We start from the raw sequence: 22,906 nt of genomic DNA on the forward strand, positions 1-22,906 counted from the left end.
CCTGGGAAATAACTACACAAGTATGTTTACCTTGTGATAACTTGTTGAACTAGACAACCTGCGGCTCCAACTTTGTATCTGTTTACTATTATACCCGTGCATTCCATGCTCATAAAAAGTTTTTAAATGCAGTTGCTCTGTATATAAAATAATCACCAAGTGAGTCTCATTTAACAACAAATACAGTCCTTAAAATGTGCTATTTATTTTTTTGAGACTAAATAAAATTTGGTCATAGGTACACTTTTGAGAACATTTTACCTGCAAAGAGCCAGTCAGTGGACGTTTGGGCAATGAGCATCCCTGCCCTGAATGTATCAGCTCTGTTCATCTGTTTTGTTAAAAGCAAAACAACTCGGATTATAATAATAAAATGGTAACAAAAGAGTGGTCCCTGGGCAACTCCTTCATAACTCCACTGAGAGGCTCATCCTGAGTTATAACTCAGTGAGCTGAGATAGAATTAAGCAAATTACATTCCGATTACTCAAACTGCCGTAATCATGGTCCATGGATGTAGGAACAGAATCTTACCCATAGCTCATGACAAACCTTTTGTACAGCACAGGAATGTCCCATCAATTAATTAATGTTTGTGGAACAGTGAATGACTGAAAAGGTTTTCAAGATGATCCTTGAAATGCTAACTAACATTCATGACAGCAGTGATAAAAACTGTAAGGCATCTTATAATCCCATATTTTTACACAGTCTGCAGCATTTGGGCAGGTGTTTTTTGTTTTGGTTTGTTTTGTTTTTTTGTTTTGTTTTATTGTTTATTTTTGGCTTTTTTGGTTTGGTTTTTAGGGGGAGTGTTTTTGTTTTTGTAGGGGTGTTTGTTTGTTTTCTTGCTTGCTTGTTTTGTTTGAGACAGTGTTTCTCTGTGTAGCCCTGGTTGTCCTAGAACTTGCTGTGTAGACCAGGCTGGACCTGAACTCATAGAGATCCACCTGCCTCTGCCATGGCCTCCTGAGTCCTAGGATTAAAAGCATGAGTCACTACTGCCCAGCTGGGCTTGTGTTTTTAAGGCAGAAGACAGTTACGTTGATTTTTTTTTTTATCTGTAAAGTCATGAAACTGGTAAGTGATTTTAGGGATGCCAGGAGATGTTTGCTTTTAAAAATCACTTAGCATTTAGGCTTATATCTAACTTAGTTTGGGGGACAGAGTCTCATGTAGCTCAGATTGGCCACCAACTCACTACAGATAAGAGAATGGCTTTGAACTACTCAAGCTTTCTACTCCTAGCTCCTGAGAGCTGGGGTTACAGGCGTTACCATTATGTCTGAGTATATAATGTAATGTAATGATGTAATGATGCTGAGTATCAAACTCATGGCTTCAAAGACACCAGACAAGCGCACTATCATCTGAGCTACAACCCGCTATACCCCACACATGTACATTTTAAATACTCTTTTCTCATGATGGGATGATGGGGAAGTGTAGACACTCGGAAGAGAGGAAGTATCTAGTTGTTCAATCAGATACTAAGCATTCTTACTATTTCTAGACACTACTGTTTCACTTAATTCTCATTCTAGATCAACCCGTTAGCAAAATAATCAAATGACAGGCAAAGAATGTCACTCTAGATCCACCAGGACAGCTGAGTTTCTTGCTAGGAAAGACGAACTAGATGATACCAATTCCATCAAGCTGAGCAGCAGAGAGTCACGTGTATATGTGCAATAAATAAATCATTCTCTTGAAAAGATAATTACTGAGCCACTAGAGAAAGGAGGAAAAAAAATCCTTAAGGCCAGTGATTTGAAAGCTTCTTAAATTAATGTGCTCACAGTTGGGTCTTTGTTATTTAGTGTGCACTGGGAAAACCTGCTTTGGGACATGAATTCACTTCATTGAAGGAAATAATGTAATTCTAGTTATTAATCACCTTAATTTTAAGTGTCCTTTGTAAACAGAGAAGACTAGAGACTGAAAGAACAATGTGGAAAGACAAGTGATTAGATGCTTAATGGGTTCCTTTTGAATTTCTGTTAGGGATAACAAAATCAAAAAGCTTCAAGGCTTTAGAAAACCTAAGCGTACAAACGTAATTCAACGAAGTTCTGTTTCATTCTGCCAACTAATAATATCACAAAAGGAGGGATATTAAGTCTTGCTCTCAACAGCAATTACAATAGATATGCTGAATGAAATTACATTGGGTCATACTTCTCTGTAGTGTAATTTAGCAGTGCCTTCTTGAGGCACCATGAAATAAGAATGGTCTGTGATACTTCAATCCAGAACCCTTGCCAGAAAACACACTACTGCTTTGCAGGCTTCCTCCTAAGAACGGCATGAACAAAGATCTGGTGTTACTGACCAACCATCAGAGGATTCCCTCAGCATGAACCACCTTGCTAAAGATCACCCTACCATACTGATAGAGAAAAATACAAAATGCGCAAGCATCTTCTGGAGATTTCTCCAGTCTTTTAAAATAATGGCTTGTAAAGTTTCACCTCCATTTTTTTTTTTTTTTTTTTTTTTTTTTTGTGGCCAGAGAGGATCTTTGTATATAGCCCAATATACCTTAGAATTCCTCCATTCTCCTGGCTCCTTCTCCCAAGTGCTGGAAGTATAGTCATATATCACCATATGTGTGTGTGTGTGATATCATATATAAATGTAGTATATAATATGAAACCACTGCCCATCCTAAATCAGGTAGAACAAAGGCACATGGAATAATTTTTTTTTATTTAAGCAGAAACAAATTAATGGCTTGCCCTTTACGAACTCTCACGCCAGACAGCAAGCCTTCTGTTCTCATTAACTAGTATCTATTAAGAATACTTTTTAAATGCTTGTAAACTTGGTACTGTGGCGATGGCGTGTGTAGACACAAATGGCTGTAGAGTATGGCAGAGGTTGGGCTCTCTATTATTAACCACGTGTCTAACTGTTGCCAAAGCTCTTGATTCTTTCTGTCTTATGTATCAGTTTCTAATTGAGATTAACCATTCCTAGATGACACAGGCCCACCTGAAGACTGAATAAGGAAGCAGGTTTCTAAGGAAGTAACCCACGGCAAGTAGCAGTTCTCCCTCCATACACAGAATGTGTTGGTGCCCTTTCCACACAATAAAGCATGGTTGCCAATAACTTCAGTCCACCTGGTTGGAAGCTTAGTCTACACTGAACAAGTTACCTGACCTCTCTGGACCCCACTGCCTCCACTTGAAATATTTACGTGACATCATCTACTTCACAAAGACACTTGAAAGACTAGCAGATGTTATCGAATAAACACATTGTACCAGAGAAATGGCTGGGATGAAATAAACGGTTATTAGAATGAAATTAATTATTTAGAAAATTCACATTTGAGGCCAGCCTGGTCCTTACAGAGTTCTAGCCTTGCCAGAGTGACCAAGGGAACAAAAGATGAAAGAAAGAAAAAGTAAAATTAGTTATTTGTTTACACTTTATAAAGCTCCGGACACTGTGCTTAATGTCCGGATTTATGAAGCGCCATTAAAAACATCTTAGGTTTATTCCTAAGCTATTGGTACTTGTCCCAGTTAAAAATAAACCAATAATAACTCTCTTATCAATAATAAATAAATCATTAAATAATAAATAAATCGTTTCTTCATTTACACTATTTTAATCTGTAGTGAGCTCTAGCCTCCGATGTCAGGAATCAGTAAAGCAATTAAATGGGGGCAATCAAAATCTTTCTAGAAGAACAAACTTGGAAGAAAATTCTTAAAACACAACGTGAAGCAATAATTTCAGGGCGAAGTAAGAAGAAGCTCTAGCCCTATCTGAGGACTCGTGGCAGTGGTGCCACTGAGTAACTAAATCCAAAGGGATGATATGAGTACTAAAGTCATATTGAGGTTTGTTCTCAGCTCTACTCAGCCACACAAAAGACACTCAACCGCTCAGCGTGGCTTTAGTTTCTTTACTTAAAGGCCCAAGACCAAATGAGTTAATTGTGAGTCTTCCCAGTATGCACAGCTCCCCCTGTGCTAAGGAAATGAAGAAGTACTCAGGGCATCTCACATTTAACTCTCCAGCTTTTCTGGCTGCCTGGGGGGCAGACGTTCATGCTGATATTCAGTTCCCACAGAATTTGAGATGGGTAGTGATGTACTCATGGAGGATAGAAGGGCGCTTTGCTGTGAACGATGGGTCAGCAAGGCACTGCTTAAATGGTTCAGGTACAGGCACCCATGCACCCGCAGGACATAACCAGCGCGGGAAGCCAGGGTCTGCTCAGGGTTGCGCACACTCCTGTGGGGCCTTGCCACGAGTTAAGAGAAGGTTAGAGTTCCAGTAGCTCTAAAGAGTAAGGAGGTAGCTCTATCAGTCTCACCTTAGACATCAGTATGCCCTTAGCTGCCAGGCAAGAGCAGGAAGTCATCCACCCACCATGTGATCGTCACATGCTGCACTCGGTAGCATCACAGGACAGAACAACTCAAGCTTCTAAAAGACGCCGACACACTCATGGGGTCCACATCAGTAAATCCCGTAAGCCTTACCTTGGCAAAAGGTGTTGTTAACCCGCTTATATCCTTGCAGGCACTCCAGCATTTGTGTATATCCGTGATAAGCTGTAGGAGGGGGAGGAGGGATATTCATCATATGCTTAGTTTAATTTCTTAGGATCTGAAACTGCTACATGTACCATTCACAGCACCAGCACCCTTACCACTTACAAGCTATCAGTACCAGGAAGCTTCATGACTGCTGTCCCCTCATGTTTTCAGTACACTTCCTATTATTTTGCAATAGCTGTAGTCCTAGGAAGTTGCCAGCAAATCTTTATTGTATTAACTGAATCACAAGACTGTTTTGTATTATCTTCCAATTAGTGATTAAATATTCCTATCATAAGATGCATTCCTCTACAGTGATTCTTTTCAGAGAACTTCGGGTTAAAAGGGGAAATGCTGGCATGAGGAAGTTGCTCCATTTATCCCTTGGCCTCATGTCCAGTATTGTCCCATATAATGAAGACACCGACATGGTGCCTACAGAATCTGGGAGCTCAGCTGTGAGTCCTTCAGTGTCAACACGATCATATTTAACAGTCTCTTCATGGCACAGAGCCAGACCAGATGCCCTCTCAAGGTTTTAATCTGCTTAGGAGGCGGTGCTAATTTTCTTCTAAAACTGTGTGAAGGCAAGAGACTTGTTTGCACTAAACACATGGCTAATAGATGACAGACTAGTTAATGGAATCATTTACAGATTTAAAATTAAGTTTTCATAGCAAAAAAAAATTTATCAGCAATGAAAGGTTTTTGTATGTGGCTAAACAAAAACTTCATTAAATAAAAACCACTTGAAAGTTAAAGTTTGGACTGTTTTGAGAAAAAGCAAAAAACAAACAAGAAAACAAAGGCATGGAACCCAAAACCATCATATATAGTAGCCAAAGGATGTCTGCTCTCTTCCAGCATTAATATGATTTAGAGAATAGTACCAACCGCGGGGAAAAAAAGTTTAAGAAGAATGTGACCTTGGATGTGCTTCTTCGTGGTGAGTCACTTTAAGCAACAAGTAGAAGAAATGCCAAGAGGTTAGAGTTCGTTTCATTCATCATCCCCACTGCCCAGAAACCAAAGCGATCTTTTCAATTCATACACCAAATGAGCCAAACTATGAATTTATTTTCATCAATGTTTGGTTAAAAGGGCAACTTTGTACTTTCCCATTCAACTGAAATCACCATCAGTATTGAGCTGTGGCGCTAAGAACACCCTATAAAGCAGTGAGTTCATGCCCAAATGATGCAATGCTAGATACAAATGGCTGGAGGTCAGGAACGGCCTTAGGAATTAAAAGGGGAAGGGGATGATATGAACCCCTTTACCCTAACCCCTAACAACTGTCACTCTTGACTCCTTTGAAATTTAGAGAAAAAAAATAGGTAAGATAGAGAAAAGACACCAAGAAGCAAGCAAATGGAAGGAGAAAAAAACAAGGAGGAAGAAGGAAAAATTATTAAGAAATAAAAACAGGGGTTTTGTTTGTTTGTTTGTTTTGTTTTAGATTCAGATCCTGGGTTAATGACTCATCACAATCAACAGCAAATAACAGTGATGGCAGTCAAGTTTGTATCACCCCAACCCTAAACACCATGTTTCTTAAAGAATTCCAAATGTATCCTAGAGATCCCTTCAGTCAGATAATCAAAATAATTTAGGTAAACAGGAGGTCAGATCATTATCATTCAAGCAGCCTCCTGGAAATTCATACTGCTAATTGTTTTTTAGTCATCTTGAAAAACCTTTGTGAGACATTCACAAACTTTATCAGGAATTTCTGTATATGAGCCCTCTAACACGCACTCAGAGTACTGTCAACAATTTTGATGGAATCAGCTTCAGGTAATCAGAGGACCTGTCTGTTTGAGAAAGTAGGGGGGCAAGTGACAAAAGTGGGGGAGGCGTTACAACAAATTATTATGCTGGGAGAATAGTCTAAAAGAGAATGGAATAGAAATTCTGAGGCAGCAGTTCTTTATATTGCACAAAAAGGTTTAAAGGGCAAGTGAGGGGCTAGAGAGATGGCTCAGGAGTTAAGAGCATTTGTTGCTCAGTTTCCAGCATCCACATGGCAGCTAACTAACACCATCCATAACTCTACTTCCAGGGGACCTGGCACTTTCTTCTGAACTCCACAGGTGCTAGGCACAAAGGGGGTATACAAATACGCATACAAGCAAAAAAGCTCATACATACAGAATATAATCAATACATCTAAAAGTTTCAAAGACAAGCGAGACTATTAACTCAATCAACGATTACTTAAGACAAATAAATAAAAACCATCTCACTGAAGCAAATGAGATAACCCTTTTAAGATGAGGGGGGGGGGACAATTATAAAAGTTTCTAGGTTTATGAGGCAAAGACTGATGGTTGAGAAGAAAAAGGTCACTTTTTGGGGGGGAAGAACAGAAGAGTAAGAAAACTTAACCTAAAACAAATTAGTTCTGCCTTTCTACGGTGTTCCCTTGAAACCCGTCAGTTAATGCTACATTCAAAGGCTACAGCTACAACCTTTTGTAGAGAAGGGGGTCATGGAAATGGGGCAAACCTACACTTATTCAAATCACAGTTTCTGTAAGACACTCTGAGGGCAAATCATAGCATGCTGGCTTTGCAATCACTGGCAACTGGGCGGCATTATAAAAGCAGGGTTGGCGCTCCAGTCACTGGCGACTGGGGCAGTACAAGAGCAGTGCTAAGAAAAGGGGGAATATTAGGGTCCATAATTAGACATTTCTTTTTCATAAATCACTAACCAGCCAATTCCTCATCCGAGCTTCATTTCCTGAAGGGTGAGGTCTGCAGCATAACGAAATGTGTAGCTTAAGTTGTAGAAATTGACAACGTTTTCACTTAAGGAATCTAAATAATAGTAGCTGTACTGACTTTTACTAGGGTTTGAAACACTTGTTCGCCATCTTAAAAGCCATCTATTTCCTATTCTCTAGGGTCAGAAAAGCTGATTTTTACTTACCAGTCCTTCATAGTGCCTCCTCCATATAAGTAATTAAGCTGTAGAAGGCGACTGATAACTGCTTATTTTAAAAAGGAGGGAAGGGGAGAAAGGAAGGGGGAGGAGTAGACAGAAGAAGAGGAGTAACAGAAGTTTTAACAGACTTGCAGTGTTTCTAGAAATGCAGGTTGTAGCACTGTGTTCTGGAATACAGTCAGAGATTTCTTTGAGGGTCTGAGGCTCGACATTAAGAGTCACGCATGCTCTATTAACCAGCAAAAGAATGATGAGATGTCACTTACATGGCTTCTTGGGGCATTTCTGGCATTTGTTAAAGCCCCAGGAGGTCCCCACTGTCCCACAGCAGTCTTCTTGCTTTGAAAGGCCAGGGAGCGCTTTGCCACACTGCAATGAGGTGTGAAAGGGGGAGGTTAACTGAGTGCAGGATGCTCACAGCCCCAGAGCTGGGGAGCTTCGCAGTCACTTTCTCCACAGTTCCCTTGATACCGTGCAATTACAGAGGAAAAGGACGGCTATAAAACCTTGAGGCCAAATGCTAGGACAGAATCGATACAACACTGAAGGAATAAGCACATTTCCATTTCCTTTGCATTTTTAAAGTCTTAGAAAATCTGAAGCAATGGTGCAGGTCCGTGCACAAGAAGCTTCTGGGTTTCACCACTTGCCTGGGCTTTCCCTGGCTGTACCCTGCTCCCTCACCGTGGGCAATACATGTCAGCTTTCAGGTTTCCCCACAGCAATTGCTAGCCCACATGTTCATTCCTTCACTGGCTTGTTCTTTCACTGTTCCTCTGTTCTGCATTTATTGAGCATCTGTAACACGTCACGTGAACAGGGATACAAAGATGGACATAGGCACTGGACTGAAATGGGTAGCCAAAAACCTACAGAATCAGCTGTGAAGTAAACAAGAGGATCACAGAACCTAAGAAGGGCGAAGAGGGGACAATTTTAAAAATAACTATAGGTTGAGCCAAATCAGCTCTGGCACAGACTAATGCTCAGGGAGATGAGCCAAGCTAAGAAGGGGCTGGCAAGTTTAAGCAAGACAAACCGGAGCAGGCAGAACAGATACTCTTAGAACTATGGTTCAATATTACCAAATGCTAAGGTCAGCTGAGACGCCTAGTCAACCACAGGAGATCAGATGACACTCAGGCATGGGACTGAAGCTACTTACAACTACCTAGAAAATAGATCCTGCCCTGCAAGACCATACAAGAACCAGGTGGGCAACGAAACTTACTTGATTCTTTCTCCCACGCTGCATGGGCTAAGCTCATGCCTCACATCCTTGTCTTGTGTACAAATGTAGAGTGTCTAAGGAGGTCCTCTGTTTTGCCCAAAAGAAATCCTCAGATGGTTTCGGAGTCATCTTTTTTAAAACAAATCTGATCACGTAACTCTACTGACTAACGACCTCCAGCAACACTGTCTGTCATTATCCCCTGACAGGATAGAGTCGTCCTCTCTTGTCCCGCTCCAGGCAATATCTTGTTGCCTTCCATCTCTGAGCATCTCCTTAGGCTTGGCAAAGGAGTCCTTATTGTCTGAACAATTCAGGTCTTTTTTGAATTCTGTGTTCTGTCTCTGCAACGCCATCATATTTTTTTTCTTTCCTCCAACTTTATTTCTACCGTGAGACTCAGCACTGGCTCCTCAGTATGTGATTCCTGTTCTTTACTTCAAAGATGATTCTACACAAGTCCACCTCTACCAATTTCAGTCCAGTGCATATGTGCTAATGATTTATTATCTTTATATCCCCAAACAGGACACATTACAAATGCTCAGTAATCCGGAGCGCAGCAATTACTGTGGGAAAACCCATCAGAAGTGTGCATATATGCCCCGGAAACAGGGACACAATGAGGGAAAGTCAAGGCAAATGGTGATCTTAGGAAGGACAACAAGGTGTAGACACAACTTGGCAGGCCTCTGTGGACAGTGTTTTTCCATCCTGCTGCGTCCAGGCATGCCTCATTCTGACGGAGGCTCTGAGTAAATACAAACCCAAATTACAAAGCAAAACCACATAAGAGAAGGCCGGCTCTGGTAACAGAGCTTTAGATACAGCGTGGTGTTGGCATCCTTAGGCTTTTATGCTTTTTTAAAAGTTTAATAATTTTGACAAGTGTTATATGCTTTCTAAAAGCAGCATGTGATAGTAGTTAAAACAATAACTGAGACCTGGGTATGAATGCTGGCTCTGGTCCTCCATACACATACAGTTAGGTGAATTTTCTTATCCATAACATGAAATACATAATAGCACCTGTCTACATGGTCATGAACTTGAAAGATAGAAAAAAAATCTATGTACAATGCTGAGTATTATGCCTGACACATGTAAGTACTAAGAAAGCTATCATGATGATCACTACAATTTATTATTATTACTATTGTCATCATCATCTGAAAGTTCCTTATCCCATGTCAGATCCAAATTGTCAGATTCTCCAGGGATCAGGGGGCAGATGAGTGGACTGTGAGTGTTCTGTGAAGCAAGTTGGTTAGTCCAGCTGTCCACTCAAAAGTACCATAATCAACAAGAAATGCATTTATGGGACACCTAAGTTAGTACCAAAAACATTTTGAGTTGGTCTGATTGTTGAGGAGAACCAAAAACTATGTACAATAGAGCCCTAGAGCAAGAAAGCAAGACCAAGGGCAGCCCATCCATGGCACCGGGTAGTTATCCACAGGTAGAAAGAGATAAACATGCTTGTCTTGAAAGAGGGAGAAAAGCAACCCGGATGGTTGGATGGATGTTGCCTGTGTGACTGTTCTAAAGCAGTGCACAGCAGGGAACCCTGTGAGGGTAGTGCTGTGCTAGCTGTGGGCACTATGTATACACACACACACACACACACACGCACACACACACACACGCGCGCGCGCGCGCGCGCACACTCACAAAGAGAAAGAATCAAGCCGAAGACAAACAACCTAAATCAGGATAGTTAGCCAACTCCTTGAGCTTAACCACAGACAACTTAAACCTGAAGCCTGAAGGTTAGGAACAGGACAGGAAAGGGGACAATGACTTGGTATAAGACAAGGAACAAGTAAAAACACAGAGGTCTCTGTTGCTGAAACCTAGCTGCCAACATCTGCTTAACATTCTCTTCCAGTTTCATAAATTGGATTTATTTGAGACACCAACCACTTTGCACACAGCTCATTCTTGTACCAGACTCTGGGCTCTTCTCTTAATCAGGCAAAGCACTCAACACTTGCCACTTTTATATGCTCAAAATGTTAGTAGCAGTTAAAATCCAATTTTCACCTTGGATTCCTAGAATGTTTTATTTGGTAGGGCAAAAAGAAATCATTTCCCTCTACTGGGCCTCCAAAAAGGTACAAGGTTTTCATTACATGATCCAGGCTGCTTTATCCCATGGCTTTGTTTTTGCAGGTCTACAGCCAAGAGCAGCACAAGCCATCCAAATTGATGGAATAAATGGGATGCGTAGGTGGTACCATGGCGCTGTGTGTGCATCTCAAAATTGGGTCTACACAGCATAGGAATGAGCTATGAGGGATGAAGTCATGGCTATAAGGTACAAAGTTTTCTATCAGTCCCATCAGATATTTAAGAATGAAGAGGCTTCGGTATGTAGCAAAAAAATGTGATGTGGAAGACCTCGGTGGCCACACTCAAGGCTTTTACCCAAGGCCAATAGATGCTACAAGTCTTATCTCCATGTATTCAAAAGTGATGGGGAAAGGGGGGAGTTAAGTCAAGGGATGTCTTTCCCACAGGGAAAGGCCACACTGAAGAAACTAACAGAATAGAATGAGGCTGGGATGCTCTGCTCTAAGACTGGGAAGTTCTCCTCAGCAAGATGCACTCACATGGACAGAGATTCCCTTAGCCCCATTTGTATTCAGGGATCAACGTGGGTTTTATAAGTTAAAAATACAAGTAGACTTTTTCCCATGGAGTTAATCTCAAAGAAAGACTGTCAAACATTTCAGAATACATGTTATGAAAGCAACCCACTGTTAAATTCTCACCCCTGTACTTTGAAGTCTACCAAGTCAAATAGCAATTTGCTCTAACTCCTCAGAAAGCTCCCATAACGTTCTGTACTAATGTTGGCTAGGATACAACTAGGGCAGGGCAAACAGTATTCAGGCAACCAATCCTGAAGACAGCTGGAGAACGGGGCAGAAATAAGCCTACATGGGAATGATGGCATTGGTGACATACATTAACCAAGCCTATTGCATGCTGAAGGGTTTTGGCAGAACTGAAGACCCAAAATCACACAAAGAGGGGATTCATCCCACAGTATAAACAATCTTTCCACTGTAAAAGTTCCTACCTAATGGGAGATGTGACCTCTGTGGTGGGAGAAGTCTCTGTTGGATCATCTCTCAGGAATGCCCAGAATGCAAAGCAAATGGCCTCTCTAGTTTTTTCCAGCTTTAAGATGCTCAGGTCAGCATGTGCTGCCAGGTTACATGACTCTGTTTAGAAAATGCAGACTACTGCAGGATAGAGTCAAGTTCAAGTACTATTGTCTGAAGTTGATAACAGGGCCAGGTCTGGGCAGATGTACTCTAGGCTCTGTCCTCTACCTGTTTCTATTTCTTCATCTTTACAGTCTTCACTTGGTTTAAACCTTGGCCTACTAGACTTATGCAAACACAACAGAAGAGGAAAAAGCTGACAGCTCCACTTGACTTCTGGTAAACTGAATGGTGAAGGTAAGTTTTCTTTTTGGGGTCTGTACTTCAGAAGGTCAGGTGACTGAAGAACCAATGAACTGTTCACACTATCTATGGGGCTAGGGTGCCCCTTCATTGGCACTGAAGGTTATGGGAGATTTCTGAGGAGTTAGAGCAGATTGCTTTTTGACTTGGTAAACTTAAGAGTATAACTATTTCACAATGCAAAATAATTATAAGCAATGATATAAAGGTATAATTGTGTAGCTAATAACCAACAATCAACTGATTAGGGAAATGTACTTAAAAATCTTTTTTACTTGCTTGAGAATATACATCTTCAGCTTTAACCTCAGTTTTGAGGCAAAGCCACATAAGTTTGCTATTGAAGTTAAATTATGATCGTGGTCCCCTTTAGAGCCTCACAAATCCAAGAGGGGAATCAATGTTCAAAACTCACCATCTGGTAACCTGAGCTTATCATTAATATTTTATCATTTTTCATTTTTTATAACGATGAAAAAGCTCACTACTGCAATTGTTTCAGAGATGTGCAGTAACTGGGAAAGACTGTTATAGCTATTAGAGGATGCTTTTATGACACTTCATATTAAAACTGATACTCATTCCAAGAGTGTTTGTTTCACTGTGTCAAGTCCTGGAGATGAGAAGTCCAGGAGTTAAATAAAGAGTGGAGTACTCATTGAAAACCATTAGATCTCCTCTCTCTTACTAGCAATGGGATATTCTACAAATCATCCTGCCTCCCAGGACCAGTAATGAGACACTAGAGCAATAATCCAGACCTCAATGTGTAGTAAAAGTGAATGATGAATGACTAGGCAGTGTGGGATCACAGCCTTGTGGGATATCCTACACTATACTTTGGTGAGCAGAGTGTAGCTTGAATCCCAGATCTCATTCATCTGTTCTCCAGCATGGGTAAAACCACAACCAGGATTAAAGGGCTGGCCATCTTACAGGCTCTGAGAAGACTTCTGTTAAAACTGTTCAGATACGCTGGGCGTGGTGACACACAACTGGAATCCCAGCACTCAGGGAAGCAGAGGCAGGCAGATCTCTATGAGTTCAAGGCCAACCTTGTCTACAAAGTGACTCCAGGACAGCCAAGGCTATAGCCTGTCTCAAAAAACAAAACAAAACAAAAAACCAAAAACAAACAAAACAAAAAACAAAAACAAACAAACAAAAAACCAAAACTGTTCAGCTATTTGATTATATGGAGGTATGGTAGTTTGAATGAAAATGGCCCTCATAGGCTCATACAGAGTGGCACTATTAAAAATGTTCTTGTTGGAGTAGGTGTGGCCTTGTTGAAAAAAGTGTGTCACTGGGAGTGGGCTTTAAGGTTTCAAGTGCTCAAGCCAGGCCCAGTGTCACTCTTTCTTCCTGATACCTGTTGATCTGGATGTACAACTCTCAGCTACTCTCCAGGGCCATGTCTGCCTGCTGCTGCCATATTTCCCATCATGTCAGTAATGGACTAAAGCTCTGAACCCATAAGCCAGATGCCATTAAATGTTTTCATCTATAAGAGATGTCATGGTCATAATGCCTATTCACATCAATAAGATCCTAACTACGACAAAAGGGTTACCCCATGAAGACAGTGCAGTGTCAAGAACCTACTGTTCAGTCTCACGAGATGAGACTTTTAAGAATGACAGTACAGAAACATTCTTAGAAATCATCCTTATCACACATATGTACCTCATTTTGTTAATAAAAAAAAAAACCCTATTCATAATGAAGTATATTTAAAGCTAGAAAAAGGATACCTTCTCAAGAACTAAATACAACACTAAGTCAAGGGATCAATACACTCAGAATTGCACTGAGGAAACCCCAGGAGGAAAACTGAAATCTGCTCCGTTGTAACCCTGGCAGAAGCACACAGGTTTGGGCTTAGGCAGGAACCGAGACAAGGAAGTGACTCGATGGTGTTACTAGGGAAAGAGACTCTCTTTCCCTAGTAATGCAATGGGCAGAAAGTGATGGGCAGAAAGGGTAAGCCTGGAGGAGGGTAGCTGCACCTGAAGGAACAAACAGAGGGCACGGAGCAGGGTGGTGCTCAACTCCGGATTTTTGAGATTCAACTTCTAGTTGGATCTAAAACTCAACCAGGAGACAGGGAAGTAGCCACACTTGTCCGTCCCCAAAGCCAGCTGAGTTTACGTTGCTTCTAACAATAAAACAAACCAAAAAACCTGGCACATTTTAAGGAATAATGAACACAGGGACACTGACGGCTAATCAAGAGAAAGAGATTAAAAGCTCTTTAAAGGGGTGTAATTTGAGGCCTGGGAGATGACTCAGGGGAGAAAGCACTTGCTGTGCAAGTGTGAGGATTCCAGAATTTGCATCCCCAGAGCCCATGGAAATCCAAGGCAGGAACAGCAGCCTCCTGAGATCTCAGCACCCCCAATACAAGCTGGCTTTCCAAAGAAGCCAGAACCGGTAAGCTTCAGATTCTGAGGGAGAACCTGCCTCAATAAATACGGTAGAGGATGACCGAGAGAGACACTGGATGTTAACTTCAGGCCTCCGTGTGCACATTCAGACACACGTACACTCACACACACCCATAAACACACATCAGAAACGGAAGGTAGAGCTTTCTGCGCCTGCTACCCAGAAATGTAAAAAGTGACCAATCATGACAGAGTGTCATCATTCACGTGCGCAAGCCACATCATGGCCCATTCGCCCACATCACATAGCGACATCATGTTAATAATCAGTGACATCTTCATGTCTACTCACATCCAAAAGCATGCTACTTAAAAATTGCTGACACAAGACGCTGAGGATTTTACCAAGCAAAAGAACTACTGTCACGACAGTGATGTTGAGGGATACAAGTCGTATTTTATGAAAAACCCTCCGCATCCTTCCAGGAAAACAAGAATAAAGTCCTTTATGGAAAAGGGCTGGTTGTGCCTAAGCGGTTCATCTAAACCTCTGTCCCAGGGCTTTTGCTGCTACAAACATTACCAAACTTTCATCATGATAGAAACCACTCTGCTTCATCAAGGTAACTCCTGTCTACCTTCCACGCAAAATGGCTCAACTTCAGCTCCAAATAAAACCAGAAAGCCTCACCAAGAGTTCTTCTATGTCCCTGCCCTAGACTGTTAACTCTATGTATTTTCATGAGCCAAAGCCACACGTTCCAAATTTTTGAACATTGTCATTAATGACAGGAGACCAGCATACTTGATCAACTGGTTCCACAGGGTCTGTTGTCTTAAAGGAAGATTCTGTACTGTGGCTCACTGGCAGAGCAACAGACATTGTCCCATAAAAAGAAGAGGAAAATGCTTAAATGCTTCCAGATTTTCTAAAAGAACTTGTAAAAAAAATTGCTTTGGCTTGAGCAGAACATTCTTCATGGGCAAGTTCTTTTTCTTTTTTTTTTTTTTAAAGTCTACCCAGCTTTCTTTTATTAGAGTAATTAAAACAATGTTAGGCATTTGGGGTATCTGATATATGCATAATCCTCTGATATTTCAGGGTATTGATTTTACAAAGTGTCTGCTGTGACTAGGGCATTAACGGCTGGAAATGTATCCACAATGATTTCTGACAGTATATTTGCTTAAAGCCGGCTGAAGCCAAACTATGGGCTTCAAGGAACTCCAGACAACTACTTTAGTTTATGAAATGGTATTTTTAAAGTAACACTACAGTAATGATTGTTTTTTTTTTTAATGTCAGCCTACAAAGGGGAAAGCACTCTTAAGGGCATGCCATATAATTCTCCTTTATATCTTTCAAAAACAACAACAAGAAAACACTCACTACTTTGTCTACCTCTGTGATTTAGAAATTTTGACAGACAAGTTTTACAGCTTGAAATCTGTGCATTGTTGCTCTTCCTGAGCTGCTAAAAGAATAATTAAGTTCTATTATGACCCTATTATCATATAATTCCCACTAGGCTTTCTTCTGAAGAAAAGGAGCATAGAAGATACCATAAATTGCAGTACTACAGAGCAAATAAGTCAATTTATTTCATTTTATTATTAATGTTAGTTTATATCAAAAATACTAAATTCATTATGACATTTTCATGAATGTGCATTGTGTTAAATTTATTTTAAACTCTATTGACAGGGGTTATGGCTTAAAAACAAAGGGGTTTGGTAGGTGAGAAAATAAAGATGGGCATATAGGCATTCCTGCTGTTACCATGGCAACAAGATCACCTCCAGAATGATGGGTAAAGATCTGTTTATTTCTTTAACTATGCTGGGTGCTTTTCCATGTGAAACTTCACTGCTGAGCAGTTCCCTTTTATTTCTCTCTCTCTATAGAGATGGTAAAAGTAACAAAGGCCATGTCAGGCCTTCTAGAACTATGCAAAATTGTAAGGCAGGCCTCCCATTTGGTTAAGTTTTCAGTTTTTCTGTGTCCCGCCCAAGTACACAGAACCTAAAACTGCTAATTACCTGTGGCTTGGCTGTAACTCATGTAGAAAAACTGAAAGCCACCAATAAAAGCAACAGGTTCATTTATATTCCTGAGAGCAGGAGCTAAGTTTGTATTGTGTACTGCCCTCTCACTTATGAAAAGAACAATTATTGCCCAATAAATGACCACTGTTTTCCCAACATATTTCAGCTCCTCAACAGTCTTATATGTACCCAGCTGCCATACAAGCAACCATAAGCTAAATGCCTTTGTGTATTTGAATGTGGGTGTGCATGGGTCATATGTCTGCAGAGGCTAGGGGTCAGCCTTGGTTTGGTGGCTCAGGCACTGTCCATCTTGTTTTGTGAGGCACGGTTTCTAAGTGGCCTGGACCTCAACAAGAAAGCTAGGCTTGCTGGTCAACCAGCCTCAGGAACCTTCCTTTCTCTGGGATTACAAACTGCCACCACTATGCCTATCTCTGTTTCTTTGTTTTTTGTTTTTAATGGACTCTCTGGACCGAATTCTTGCCTTCAGACTTGAATGGCAACAACCTAACGAACAGACCCATCTTTCCCAAACCAACTCATGGCTTTAACAACAGACATCCATTTTTTTTTTAATTTGTAGAGCCTGAAAGCCCAAGACTAGAGTGCTAGGAATAGTCAGTTCCTGTCTTAGGCAGCAGCTATTTAGCTCTGTGTTCACATGATTTCTTGCTTATGAGTCTGGGGAAAGAGAGACGGAACACCGGCAAGTATTCTGGTATCCTTTCTTCTACTGATACTAATCCCATCCTGTCATGGCCTTACCCTTATGATTTCATTTAACCTCAATTATCTCCTTTTAGCCTCTATCCCCAATACAGTATTATCAGAGGTTTAAATACATGAATTTGGGGTACATACTTCAATCCACATAATCATTAGTCAGGACCATTTACCTGAAGAGTGAGTAGTGAAAAACGAGATGAATGTTCTTGAAAGCACCTCCCTTCCCCAGCTTTGGAAATCAAGTATTGTCATGGTTCAATTCTGGCAAAGTTCAAGCACTGTGAGTAGAAGTGCAATAACAAGGCATGAACATCCTTAGCTAAAGTCCTCAGGGAATGTGTAGAGTAGAGTCCTCTACTTCCTTGCAGTCAATCACTCCATGCAAAATGTTTCGTTATTGGCGCACAGCCTGACCCAACTGGAGCAGCACAGATACAATTAGCAATCGTTTCTATGTGCCCATTACTCGTTATCCTAAATGGCCTTGCCCTCATCAGAAGCACAAGCTTAACGTCAAGAGGGACACAATTGTGTTAGAAATAGTCTGAGGAGATTGCAATGCAACAAGAATTCAGAGAAGATGAAGCAAAGACTGAAGAAGACTTTGTTGAGGAAATGACACTTGAGAGGATCCATCTCAAGTCAGAATGAGCTGGAGTCAACAGGACAGGCGTTCCCCGTCACTGATGTTTGTCTACATCACTCTGTCCATACGCCTTGTACATTTATTGTGTGAACAGTGTCTATATTGGCAAAAAAAAGGAAAGATGTCAAAAGTGTCACAGCAGAAGAACCCAGGACTCAGATGACTCAGGAGGCGTCTCAGTCTAAAACATGATGAAATGGGCCCCAAGAAGTGGCAAGCTTGCTAAAAAGGAAGGAGAGCTGTAGACTTGCACTGAATGAATCAGCACACACTAGTCCCAGCTTCTCTGGGCCTCGAGTTTCACACAAGTAGTTGGGAGGCACGAATACCTGCTTTCCCTTTCTTGCACACTGTTTCAAAGGTCAAACTTGGTCATGGCTGTGAATGTTCTCTATCATCTATCAGTTTTATAAAAATGTAATGCTATACTACGAGACTTGCCTCAAAGCCACAGAATGTGGAGACTGTGTTCTTAACTGTTAAAGCTTGCCCATTCTAAACAAGTCCTCCGCAAATGGTTATGTGTCTTCTTCAAAATACTTAGAGCTCCTTTGTTCACATCTTAGAATACTCTTCAGAATATTGAAGATATGTTTAAAACACTCAGAGTGATGGTAAATCCTTGACACTGGAGTTGAGTTGGCCATTCTAAGCATAGCTAGAAAATAGCAGGGTTGGAAAGATGGCTCGGAGGTTAAGAGTACATAAGGCTCTTGCAGAGCATCTGATTTCAGATCTCAACATCCATGTCTGGACATTCACAACCACCTGTAACTCCAGCTTCAACAGATATGATACCTTCTTCTAGCCTCTGAGGGTACCTGGACTCATATCGCACACACATACACACATAACTAAAATTAAAATAAACCTTAGAAAAACAACACAATGGCAGTATCACCAGGGAAAATGTACAGCCTTGAAGATTTTTGTTTGTTTGTTTGTTTTCAGCCTTGAAGATTTTTAAAAACAAATACTCAGCTTGCATACAGATAGTTTGTACATAAAAAGAGGCAAAAGAAGAAGAAAATGGAGGTGTAAGAAAAACTGCAGCGCTATTACCATATCAGCAATGGTGTAGGGCAGAGATGAAAACATTTTATCATTTCTCAGAATAAGTAATGAAATTGTTGTTTCTATAACAGGTTCCACGATATTTTCTCTTAGTAAACCAGATGATTCTACTTCAGTTTAGAATTAATTCCATTATTAATTCCATCAAATGGAATACAGGCAAGAAGCAACTTTAGCTCCTAGAAATACCACCTATAAGTCTTAAAACATTCCTAAAGTGTACAGAGTCTAAAACACCATCTAGGCAACTTTTGTTCTCTTCAAACTCCTTTCAGCACACTCAGAACTTTGCCAATATCAGAAGTGACTTATCAAAAGCTCTAATTCTGATTCCTAATTATTTTCAATGCCTGTTCCTGTGTGAAATCCAGGAGTTTAATAATTAGTAGATTTATGGTTTTGGTGTGCCTCAAAGGTAGAACATGGACTCTTGATGATATTCCATGTCATGGCAAAAGTATTTCCACAGCCAACAAAATGGAAAAAGAGTCAGGGAAAACCAGTGACGTGGTGCAGATTTTGCTTCTGTAGGGACAGGTCAAGGAGCGTGAAGACTTAAGGTTAACAGGCGTTCGGGGCACCTACAGAGACTCGGCCTAGGTGAAGACTGGATGCTAAGCTACAGGAAGTGCCAGGTCTGGGTCCCACTCATGCTGTGAAGTATGCTACCCTAATCCGAGAGTCTATATTTGGCTCCCCCAGTATCTGAGCCCCACATTCCTCATCCAGGTAAAACTAGCAACTCTCCCCTCAGCAGAAACCCAGTGACACGAAGGTATCTTCTCTTTCACATGTGGTGTTCCCCCACCTCCTTTGGATCCTAGCCCTGTGTTTTGCTGATCTTTCTCTGCTCCAGGCTGGAGGCCCCCTCACAAGCTGTCTGGCAGACGTTGCTGGAAGCTGACCAGCAAACACTTAGGAGCTCCAGAACCTATCACTAAAATGTGCAAAACACCTTCAGCAAAACCTTCTGCTACTGACCCAGGTAATGTCTGGCAGGAATGGGTACAGAGAGTGGCCGTGTCAGAGACACGAGAGACACGAGACTCGCTAACATTCCATGAAGTGTTTCTTGGATTATGCGAGGGGAGCACGTGAGAGGGACACTGAAGCAAAACCCAGATGGCACGGAAGTGGCTGGTGTTGATGACTTATTCCACCAGAGGAAGGCCAAACTTAATAAATGTGATCATCATACCCCGACCAGGAGCTCTGTTCATGAAGAAAGGCAGATAACTGGGAAATCCAGCTCTGCCTCCCCAAATCTCAGGACAGATGAAGGCCATTGCTCTGATCCATCTCATATCTCCTGAGCAAGGCTAGCCCTAAAGACAAAGGATCTCCGTCAGCAGCAAGGAGAAGCAAGGCCACACATACACTTTTACCTTCTGCTGAGCCAGGCATCTAATGCTGTTATCACCACATAAGAGCACTGTATAACTGAAAGCTCAAGGTTTTATAGGCATTTATTCTTTAAGAACAAGGACATTTGCTCAACCATGTTTGTAGCAGCTTTATTCATAATAGCCAGAACCTGGAAACAACCCAGATATCCCTCAATTGAGGAATGGATACCAAAACTGTGGTACTTTTACACAATGGAATACTACTCAGCAATTAAAAATGAGGAAATCATGAAATTTGCAGGCAAATAGTGGGACCTAGAAACAATCATCCTGAGTGAAGTATCCCAAAAGCAGAAAGACACACATGCTATATATTCACTTATATAGACCTACAAGATAGGATAAATATACTGAAATCTATACACCTAAAGAAGATAAACAAGAAAGAGGACCCAAGGTACAATGATCAATCCTCACTTAGAAAGACAAATGGAATAAACATTGTTTGTAGGAGCAAACAAGTAACAGGACAGGAGCCTACCACAGAGGGCCTCTGAAAGACTCTACCTAGCATTGTATCAAAGCAGATACTAAGACTCATAACCAAACCTCCAGCAGAATGCAGGGAATCGAATAAAGAGGGGGGTGTTAATACAACCTGGAGAGGACAGGAGTTCCACAAGGACCAAATATATCTGGGCACAGGGGTCTTTTATGAGACTGTTTCTCCAAACAAGGACCGTGTATGGATGCAACCTAGAGCCCCTGCTCAGATGTAGCCCTTGGTAGCTCAGTATCCAAGTGGGTACCATAATAAGGGGAACAGGGACTGTTTCTGACATGAACTCGATGGCGGGCTCTTTGACCTCCCCCCCCCAGGGAGGAGCAGCCTTGCTAGGCCACAGAGGAGGACTTTGCAGCCATCCTGAAGACACCTGATAAACCAGTATCAGACGTAAAGGGAGGAGGTTCTCCCTTATCAATGGACTTGGAAAGGGGCAGGGAGGAGATGAGGGTGGGATTGGGAGGGAAAGAGGGAGTGGGATACAGCAGGGATACAAAATTAACAAACTGTAACTAATATTAAAAAAATAAAAATTTAAAAAAAAATAGTTGGGGAAAAAAAGAAGTTTTTTATTGTATTTATTTATGTGTCTGGGGGGATTGGTATCTGTATGTGTCACAGCGTGCATGTGGGGGTCAGAGGACAAGCTGTGGAAGTCAGTTCTCTCCTTCCATCACGTGAGTCCATCAGGACATCAGGCTTAACACCGAGTACCCTTACCCACTGATCCATCTCACCAGCCCCACAGCTATTCCCCAGACATCTAATCTGTTTTGGTAGTTTCTGGGCTCCGTTTAGGGAAATAACCAATGGAGAAGTGTTAAGATAATCCCAGTGGGCTGTTGGGACAAAGCTAGAATTTCAGTTTTACCTCTAGGCTCACGCCATCAATTTATAGAGCCAGTCTATAACATACAGAAATTAAAGAGCAACTTTCTAAGCAAAACTTAGTGTCCCAGCTCTGTTAACTGAGTAATAAATTATTTTCCCATTACCGAGAGACTAGTTTGAAAGGATGGAGCCCATATCCCTGCTTTCGACCTCCCTTTCTTCTTCTCTCCCTCCTTCTTTTTCCTTGACTTTGGTTTAGCAGGCCTTACATCTACTTCCTCTGTGCCCCACTGGCCTCTGTCAGTGTCGAAATGCAAAATGTCCCTCAGTGTCTTGCGCTCTTGGATACCTGGTCACAAGCTGATGGGGCTATCTGAAGAGCTCATAGAATCTTTTGGCCTTGGGGCACAGCTAGCAGGCTAGACTACTAGAACAGACTGGGGCGGGGTTCCATCTCAGCATGGGCTTGAGCTGATGTGCTCTCTGCTCAAGCATTCTCAGAGATGTGAGGAAGCCATGCCACAAGCTCGTGGTAGCCAGGACTAGGCCAGTTTTAGCCACCATGACTCCCCAACATTGTGGACTGTATTCCCTTAAAGTTAACCATAAACCAAAATAAACCTCCACTTTAGGATTTTTTTTTTTTTTTGCGGGGGGGGGAATCAGGTATCCTGCTGTAGCAGTGAGAAAGGCAATGAATACAGACTCTATGCAAATAACGCTAAGAAGTTTTTCTTCACACACTCTCTAAATAGTACTTTGAGCCAAGCAACTAGGATACTTTCCGTTTCCAGTTCAAGCTTTCCCGTTAATTTCTCAATAGTGTTTATTTTTATTTTAAACAAAAGTGGAGTGGTCCTATTTCCCCTTCTACCATGCCACAAGTGTACATGTGTACTTCAGCACTAAGCTTTTTGACTTTGACAATGTTGCACAAGACAGACCTATCTCCCATTAATGGTTTTCTCCAGTGGTTCTTTCTGTTTCCATTCTTCCTGCCCAGTGAGAATCACTGCAATGGTGTCTGGCACCCCTAAGAGACGACTAAACAGTTCTTGTGTGACTAC

General features: G+C 41.4%; 1 protein-coding gene across 7 annotated transcripts in view; it reads right to left on the reverse strand.

Moving 5' to 3' along the window:
- Nucleotides 1-22,906, reverse strand: part of Ltbp1 (latent transforming growth factor beta binding protein 1) — a 374,971-nt gene that overhangs the window by 137,217 nt on the left and 214,848 nt on the right. For all 7 annotated transcript variants that reach the window (XM_060364375.1, XM_060364381.1, XM_060364393.1 and 4 more), the window contains 2 exons: nucleotides 7,775-7,877; nucleotides 4,503-4,574 (listed from right to left, as the gene is read on the reverse strand). In XM_060364375.1, coding sequence (XP_060220358.1) covers nucleotides 4,503-4,574; nucleotides 7,775-7,877 — 175 coding nt within the window. The remainder of the gene's footprint in view (nucleotides 1-4,502; nucleotides 4,575-7,774; nucleotides 7,878-22,906) is intronic.

This window comes from Meriones unguiculatus, chromosome 1 (assembly GCF_030254825.1).
Source record: "Meriones unguiculatus strain TT.TT164.6M chromosome 1, Bangor_MerUng_6.1, whole genome shotgun sequence".
In the NCBI taxonomy this organism is placed as follows: Eukaryota; Metazoa; Chordata; class Mammalia; order Rodentia; family Muridae; genus Meriones; species Meriones unguiculatus.